This window comes from Zophobas morio, unplaced genomic scaffold, assembly GCF_036711695.1.
Source record: "Zophobas morio isolate AGI-343-1 ecotype UQ-CSIRO unplaced genomic scaffold, CSIRO_AGI_Zmor_V1 ptg000026l, whole genome shotgun sequence".
Taxonomy (NCBI): Eukaryota; Metazoa; Arthropoda; class Insecta; order Coleoptera; family Tenebrionidae; genus Zophobas; species Zophobas morio.
In genome coordinates, this window is record NW_026972131.1 from 3,989,496 (window position 1) to 3,998,208 (window position 8,713).

General features: G+C 33.7%; 2 protein-coding genes across 2 annotated transcripts; one reads left to right on the forward strand and one right to left on the reverse strand.

Moving 5' to 3' along the window:
* Positions 1–78: 78 nt before the first annotated feature.
* Positions 79–1,563, reverse strand: LOC135136429 (26S proteasome regulatory subunit 6A-B). The gene has a single exon (XM_064065686.1). It carries the CDS (start codon positions 1,451–1,453, stop codon positions 167–169), a length of 1,287 nt encoding a protein of 428 aa, XP_063921756.1. The 5' UTR covers positions 1,454–1,563; the 3' UTR covers positions 79–166.
* A 4,424-nt stretch (positions 1,564–5,987) lies between these two features.
* Positions 5,988–8,225, forward strand: LOC135136598 (uncharacterized). Its single transcript, XM_064065955.1, has 6 exons — positions 5,988–6,136; positions 6,319–6,350; positions 6,402–6,534; positions 7,237–7,443; positions 7,498–7,734; positions 7,784–8,225. Exons 2-6 carry the CDS (start codon positions 6,326–6,328, stop codon positions 8,223–8,225), a joined length of 1,044 nt encoding a protein of 347 aa, XP_063922025.1. The 5' UTR covers positions 5,988–6,136; positions 6,319–6,325.
* The last annotated feature ends 488 nt before the right edge of the window (positions 8,226–8,713 follow it).

Below are 8,713 nucleotides of genomic sequence, written 5' to 3' on the forward strand. Positions count from 1 at the left end.
CCTTCTGTACCTCACGATGACGTCTTCGTTTATGATCCGCTTGTTTTCGACTAAAACTTATAATTTCAACTGACACAATTTTTTTATTACAATCTTTTTATTAAAGTGAGTTTTCTACATTACAAAATACTTTATTATACACACATGAAATAATTATAAAAGAAACTTAAGCATAATAATTAAGATTAGCTTTCTTCTTCGCTTGAACTTCCATGATAGCATCCATATAATCTTCGTGTGTTACTGCAGTCGCATTGCGCCGTAACGCAATCATGCCTGCTTCAACACACACTGCTTTACATTGGGCCCCATTAAAATCATCTGTGGATCTCGCCAACTCCTCAAAATTCACGTCAGGATTAACCGTCATTTTCCTTGAATGGATTTGCATGATTCTAGCTCTGGCTTCTTCATTTGGATGAGGGAATTCAATTTTTCGGTCAAGACGGCCCGACCTCAATAAAGCCGGATCTAAAATATCCACACGGTTAGTTGCTGCAATTACTTTAATATCTGCTGTTGAACTAAATCCATCCAGCTGATTTAACAGTTCCAACATTGTGCGTTGTACTTCTCGATCACCGGCTTTTTCTGAGTCAAATCTTTTAGTACCAATGGCGTCTAATTCATCTATGAAAATAATAGCTGGGGCTTTTTCTTTAGCCAGAGCGAACGCGTCTCGCACTAATTTGGCACCATCTCCAATAAACATTTGAACTAATTGTGGGCCTGCCAGCTTTAGGAAGGTTGATTTTGTTTGAGCCGCACATGCTCTAGCTAGAAGAGTTTTGCCAGTACCAGGAGGGCCATACAAAAGAACTCCCTTTGGTGGGTGGATGCCAAGATTAAAGAATTTGTCCTTGTGGGTCATGGGGAGCACAACAGCTTCAATTAATTCTTGAATTTGTTTATCAAGTCCTCCGATATCAGAGTATTGTTCCGTGGGGCGTTCATCCACTTCCATTGCTTTAACGCGAGCGTCATACTCGGCTGGTAAGGTCTCCAGTATCAAGTAGGAATCTTTGTTAACACCAACGAGATCTCCAGGTTTTAGTTTTTCTTCATCGACTAGTCCAATGACCGGCAAAAAATAGGTTTGTCTTGTAGACGTTTTTACAACTGCGCATTTTCCCTTTCGCTGTGAATCTAAATCAACCACAGCTCCATCCTCTTCTTCTTCTTGAGGGTCAACGTCAAGAAGCTCGATGACGTTTGAGACAAGGTAAGGTAGGGTTTTGTTTACCTTGATTTTTTCGGTGTTTTCTTTGATTTTCTCGTTTTGGGCTTGCAGCTCGTGGTTTATTCTCATTACTTCACTTTTCATGATTTTTATTTCATTGTCTAGAAGTCTGGTTCGACTCACAATTTCATCGGTGGACATACGAAGAACCTCTTCTCCCAGAGATTCTTCACCGTCTTCGAATAATCTTTCATCCAAGTTCGACATTTTCATTTATTATTTATACTATTTTGCAATAATTGAACACTGCCTAACTTTGTGAACTGTTGTGCTGTCAAAATGGTCAAAATTTACCTCGCCGAGTCATGCTGACAGAGTTGCCAACGTGAGTGAAATAAAAGCACTAGTGATTCTTTGCACAAATCATGGTTACTAAATTATTTTTTTTAGTACAAAGCGTTGTAGTTTTCTGCTATTTTTCCATGTGCTATGAACCCATTGTTCAGTGGAATAAAAATAGAACAATTTTTTTATTTAGATAAACTTAGTCATTGGATGTTATTATGCAAAGTAATTTATAAATAGTGCTCTAATAACACTTCTCTAACTAAATTTTTGTAATTATGTAGATATTTTGCGCTAAATTTAATTAAAAGTTTTATAATCTCAACGCCGAAGTTCGTATTTTTATTGCACATATTTTAATTCTTTCGAATATGTTTCACATTTCTTTTTTTAGTGTGAGACGTTTGAAATTTTCTTTATTTTTAGTAGCCGCAGTACTTCGCTAAATATTGTTATTATAAGAAGGATTATGAATAAAATGGTGACAACTATGCTGTATTCTTTAAATTAATTAAAACAAAAAAAAATATCAAAAAGGATCCTTAAAACATAATATTAAAAATGGAATAAATTTGTCAATCGAAAAACTATAAAACTTTTATGGAATTAAAATGAATAAACTGATGTTAAATGTTCAGCAATAGAAACAACAAACCAATTTTGTTAAGAAATAAGTTGGATCTTTGATAACTGCAACAGTTTTTCCGGAATCGACCGTTGAAATATCGAAATTTTTAGAAATTTTCAAAAGTTCGCATTTCGTACCGATTCTTTCGAAAATGTTGCTTCGTGACCGTCAACACGCTGTATTTTTGGAATCAGCATATTGAGATCTACGTTCCTGAATTTTTTCACAATTTTTAGACGACTTTTCTAAAAGTGAAATTTTTTCAATGGTCCCCCCTTCTTCAAATTTCGGCCAATTTTTGAAATTTTCGAAACTAATCTAAATACATGTTCTTGTAGATTTCGAGCTCTAGAACTCATTTCCGGCATCGTTTCTTCGATAACCGCAACCGTTCTTCTAGAATAGTCCGTTGAGATACCGAAGTTTTTAGAAATTTTCAAAAATTCGCATTTCGTACCGATTTTTCTGAAAATGTTGCTCCGTGACTTGGTATCAACTAAATCAAATTTTAATACACAGATTGTTTATAAAAAATCTAAAAATTTACAATTTACAAATATCGATATTTCAGTTTTTTCAAATGGAAAACTCTGTACATTTTGATTGTATTTTATTTTATTTTTTGTCTTTATTCTTCTAATATGTCGATGTGTCCCTTAAAAAAATAAAAACCGCCATAAGTGTCTACTTTAACAGAAAATACTCAACAGAAAATAAAGAGAACAAAAAATGGAATAAGATAATAAGTAATAGAATATTGGGTGTTCTATTTTAAAGAACCGAAATATGGATATATGAAAATTGTAATAATTAAAACTTTTTTAGATACAATATGTATATGAAAATTTAATCTCATTCATACCACAACAAAGTGCGTAGTTTTCTTTATTTCTTTCCAAAATATTGTAAGACAGACTTAAAAAATAACCCCACTGTGAATTTTTTTCTGAACCCTTCCATTGTTAAAAAAAATCGAGAAAATTGGAATAACGTCGCATCGTAATTTCAAAAATAAACTGTGATTGTAAAGCCTAAGAAGAGGTTAATCAAAATATCTAAAGATAAAAGGTACCTATATAACTAGGTAGGGTGTTTCATTAAAAAAAGATAAGACTGATTGTAGCAGATGACATACCTTCCAAGAAAATAGAGGGCGGGTGGGCGGGCCTAGTACTTGTTAACATAAAACTGAACAATATTAAGAGTTATCACTGGAATAAAAAGGGGTGGGTGGGCCGGGCTATTGCTTGCTTATAAAAGACTCTGAAAGAAAAAGTTAAACTTAGCTCCGCCCACCCACCCGTTCAATATTTTTTTTCTTTTGAAATAAGGAATAAATCTTATAGTAAATACTTGGTCTTTTTTTCTCTTTTTAACATTTTAACTCCGCCCATCCACCTTCCCCGCCACCATATAAATGATTAATTTTACCTAGTCTGAATGAAAGCTGGGTCTTATACCCAACAGAAATAAAAACGTCAATGAGAAAAGTGCAAGTGGGCGGAGCCAGTACTTACTTGCTAAGATAAGACTAATTTTGGTAAATGACATACCCCCTGAGTAAATAAAGGGTGAGCGGGTGGGGCTAGTATTTGCCAAGATAAGACTGATTGTAGCAGATGAGATACTTTCTAAGAAAATAGAGGGTGGGTGGGCGGGGCTAGTACTTGTAAGTAAGAATAATTGTGGCAAATGACGTACCCTTTAAGAACATAAAAGGTGTTTGAGGGAACTAAAACTTACTAAGATAAGACTCAACGATAGTAAGAGTAATGACTGGCCGAAGAGAAGGTGGGAGGGTGGGGCTATTTCTTGCTTATAAAAAACTTTGTAGGAAAATGTTAAACTTAGCCCCGCCCACTCACCCGTTCTCTCGTTTTTTTTGTTTTGACATTAGGAATGAATCTTGTAGCAAATACTTGGTAAAAATTACGATTAGCGCTTTTTTCTTTTTTTAACAGCCTTGCCCCGCCCACCCACCTTGCCATGATTTTAATGATTCATTTTAACTGGTCTGATTCAAAGGTGGGTCGTATACTCAACAGAAATAAAATCGTCAATAAGAAAAGCGCAAGAGGGTGGAGCTAATACTTGCTAAGATAAGATTGATTTTTGATAAATGACAGACCCCCAAAGTAAACAACGGGTGGGTGGGTGGGGTTAATATTCGCTGAGATAAGACTAATTGTAGCAGATGATATACTTACCAAGAAAATAGAGGGCGGGTGGGCGGGGCTAGTATGTGCTAAGATAAGACATTAAATAGTTTAAATTCCGGGTAAAAATTTAGTGTTACAACTTACCCCTGTTACAACAAGGAACTAGTTCCCTTACTACGCTTTAAAAACAGAATACTGTATAGTTAAAAATAATTTTAGGATATAGTCCTCAAAAACCGTACAACTTTGGTCTTTGACTTTTTTTTTCTATTTCTTATAATTATTGAGATATCGAGGAACGCACGTTTAATGACTCACCCAATACATTACTTAAAAAAATTATGTTGATGGGGTTTTGAAGTTCTATTTATGGTTTACAGTAGAGATGTTAAAAAATTAAATGTTTTTTGTTTTAAAATGATTTTTTTTTGTTTGTTGATGTTTTTTTTATGTTGTCATAACATTTAACAGTTTTAATTAAATTTAATAGCGAAAGCGACTTTTCAGGTAAAACCCTTTTTGCCTGGTCTATCATAAAGTAATTGTTAGCGTTCTCGACTGATTTTTCTAATTTATGGCAAAGAACTCGGTTTTATAACAAGCCACCAGGACCGGCAGTAGTAATCTTTTGTTAAAGAAGTTAACTTTTACACAGTGGGGTACTATCATAAAACCAAATTAGAACTGGGGAAACTGTACTTGTGGAGTCGTGCTGTTTGCAGAGTTTTTACCATTTTATTTGATGTGTTTGTGTGACGAATAATAATTAGACCACAACTTTTTGTATCCCTACACCTAATTTCAATTGATTTGTGCAACTGGTTCTCAAGATATTTAACCGTCTCCATACATTGTAGAAACCCTGTATAAAGGACATCAGAAAACAAACACTTTTTATATTTTTTCGAAGAAGCGGAATTCGTTGGACTGTATTTAAAGGGCGAGGGAAGTTCTGTCGAAGTAACCTTGGAACACGGACCAATTTTTTTTCAGGTGCTTCTGGAGCTGTTTTGTTTCCAGTAGAGACATCATAACACAATAACTTTATTAATTTATTATTATTAAACAATGAACGAAATAATACCTATTAACGAAAATTGCAAAGCAAATTTGCATAATTTCGTTTACATTAATGGCAAAAGCATCATTCTACCTACTTTACACTTTTTATTATCACTTAGTTTTTAGTTAGTACCTGTCTATAACACTGTAACACATCCAACTTTATTAATCTTCTTCAGGGATATTTAAATGCCAGCTTTCCCTTGCCCTTGATAAATGTGATTATTCGTAGGTGCAGATAATTTTGAAATTTGAACAAACGTGTAAGACAGTTTATTGTCAGTTTTACGTCTTTAAGATTTTATACTCATTTCTGCCTGTTTAATTATTAAAACAAGCACATTAAATCCAGTTATTAAAAATCTTCTTGTCGCTGCACAAGTAGGTTTATCACAACTTTCGTAAATATTTTCAAACATATAAACAACAAAAATTGGTGATGCTGTTGGCTATCAGTGTCACGTTGTTTACAAACTCATAAACGCGGCAAATTGTGAAGGTAAAACCTATACAACTAGAAATTCAGTGTTAATTGTGTTAATTAGGTGTAAGAACAATTTAATTATTTTTCCCATTTAAGAAAACTTGCAAAATCAAGGAATCTACTTTCGCGTTTATTTTTCGTCTGCTTTGTTGAGGGCAAGGAGTACAGTAAAACAGTGTTCTGGGTGCGTCGCGGAAAAAATTGTGAATAAATATAACTAGCTGTAATTTAAACGAAGTGGTGGAACCGGCAAGGTATTGATATAATTAATATTTACTGTAAGTATGTATGTATTTTTTTATCTATTTATTTATTACTCTATTACTTACATAATATTTTGTCTAATACAGCATTTTATACATAATATTAAATATTATAATTACAACAATTTTCCGAATGAAATACTTTTTTAATGGTTTAATTATTATTCTTGTGTAATATGATGTTTAATTATTTCTAGAAGTGCAATGACCAAGCCGATTTCCGCTGAAGGTAATTACTGAATGTTAACAATTCATGGGCTTTGATCTAAAACTGTTTTAGCACAATTTAGTGCAGAAAATTTTGTTCAACATTTACTGGAAGAAGGAATAAAATATGGTTGTAGCGAAAGTGCAAGTTCATTTAAATCGGAGGAAAATTTACCTTCGTTTTATGATAAAAACATGTTCAAAAGGTTAGTATCCTATTACCCTTAATGCTATCGTTGCATGTACAGGTGAAGAAACTTTACACGAGATCACACTTAACAAAACGCGATAATTTCCACGGTAATTAACTTCAAGCTCATCTAAAATGGTAACTACATCGTTCTTCTACATTGCTGCAGATATTTAAAAACGTATTGTTTGAATAGGTTTTCTGCTAGAAACAATATAATGTGACAGAGATTTTAAAGTCGTTTTTGTTTGTTCTCTAAATTTTGATCTTTGGGTTACCAATGTTTGCAACGCCGCGCATACATTTTTAGGGCTTGCTACAAGAACTTTTAAATAGTTTGTGGCGGCACAATAACACATTGGTAAGCGGAGAAAGATAAGCGGCCTCGTGGTCTAGTGGTCAGGATACCTGCCCGGCAAGCGGGGGGCGTAGGGTTCGGTTCCCACCGAGGGAGCAACATTTTTCTTCGCTTACCTTCAATTTTAAAACATAAAAAACTATTGTCTTTAATTTTATAACTGTCGACAACAAAGAATATTTATTTAATAACAAAATCAAACATCAAAATAAATAAAATCAGTCTAATCGCAGTTCATCCATCAGGAAAATAACTTAGAAGAGTAGGTATACATACACTTTAGATACTTTATATTTGTACTAAATACGAGCATATAATAACATTTAGGTTTTTATAGTTTGATGATTGTGGTGATTGCAGGGGTCAAAAGTTTTTCAATGACAACATCTTTGCCCTACTCTATAGCAAATTTTTGGGTCTTCTATCCAATATTGCCACTCCATCTGTTTTGCGGATTCTAATATTTACCAAGAAATCTGGTTCACCATTAGACGCATATAGAAGATATTTGTCTACCGTCTTCCACATGTGCATTTGGTACCAAAGTGACTTCACTCCTGGATCCCCGTAAAGTACTAAACCCAGAAAATATAATAATAATAATAGCGAATTATTTTCTAGGTTATGGAAATCATTGCTGGAAGTAAAAAACAAACATAGCTTTGCTAGCAGGAAAAGTTGTGCTAAAGGTTTGGGGCTCATTACACAAAAAGACATGGCCCTAACGCAGTTCGGATTTATGGGATTTGCTGTAATTAAAAGTAAAGAAGTTGGTCTTCATAACGCAACTAATGAAGATTTGCGAGCTTTTGTTCATGTTTGGCGAGTTATCGGTTGTTTAATGGGTATAGAAAATAGGTGAGTAAGCGGACTAGGTTGACCTTCTTAATCGTACTTAGTCTTATAGGTTTAACATCTCCAGAGATTCTTTAGAGGAAACTAAAGACATTTGCAAAATATTGGCTGAGAAGTTGCTCAAACCTGTAGTGGAAAACAAGGATCAAGATTTTATCAATATGGCTACTTACTTATCAGATGGCATGTGGTCTTTGAATCCCACCTTAAACGCGAAAATTTATTTAAATATTGTGTATAAATTGTTAGAAAAACCAAAGAGTACCTGTACTACAGCTGATTCTAAACCTTTCATTCAAATGAACTTTCCGCAGACTTTACTTTTGCGGTTCCTTTTTTTTGTGATATGGAGTTTACAGTTTGATATTTGTAGAATTGTTTGTAACTATATACAACATATTTCTTTTTGGCTGATAAGAGTATTTCCATTTTTAGCATATTATCAGTTTGGCTACTCTAAATCTCATGTCCGGATTTTGCAAGGTGACGCATGATAATATTGACATATATTTGGACAAATTTTATTTTGTCATTTTGCTCATATTAGCAGTAAATAATTTTATGTGTTAATAAGTAATAGTTGTAACAAGTAATGTAATAAGAAAGTACAACACAACTTCAATGTAACGCTAGTCCTAATGTTATGTAATTTTAAATAAAGCCGAATTTCTTGAAAAAACACCAAAGACCATTACCCCTCTGTGTTAATTAAAACTACTATGTATTATGTATAATTTTGTAGTAGTTTCGAACAAATATTCGAGCGGTCTGTAGTTTGCCGTCCTATATTAAAAAATACAGCTCTCTAACTACCAGCCATCAAGGTAGTCCAGCGGAGACCCTCATCGGTCAATTTACTGTATAAAAAGAAAAAGATGGTGTTGTGTTTATGTTATTTTGTACCCTACGTGATACGCTTAAGTCAAAGAATGTTTGTACAAAGAAGAAGTTTACTATGTGAAACAGCTCTGAAGTAGGTGAC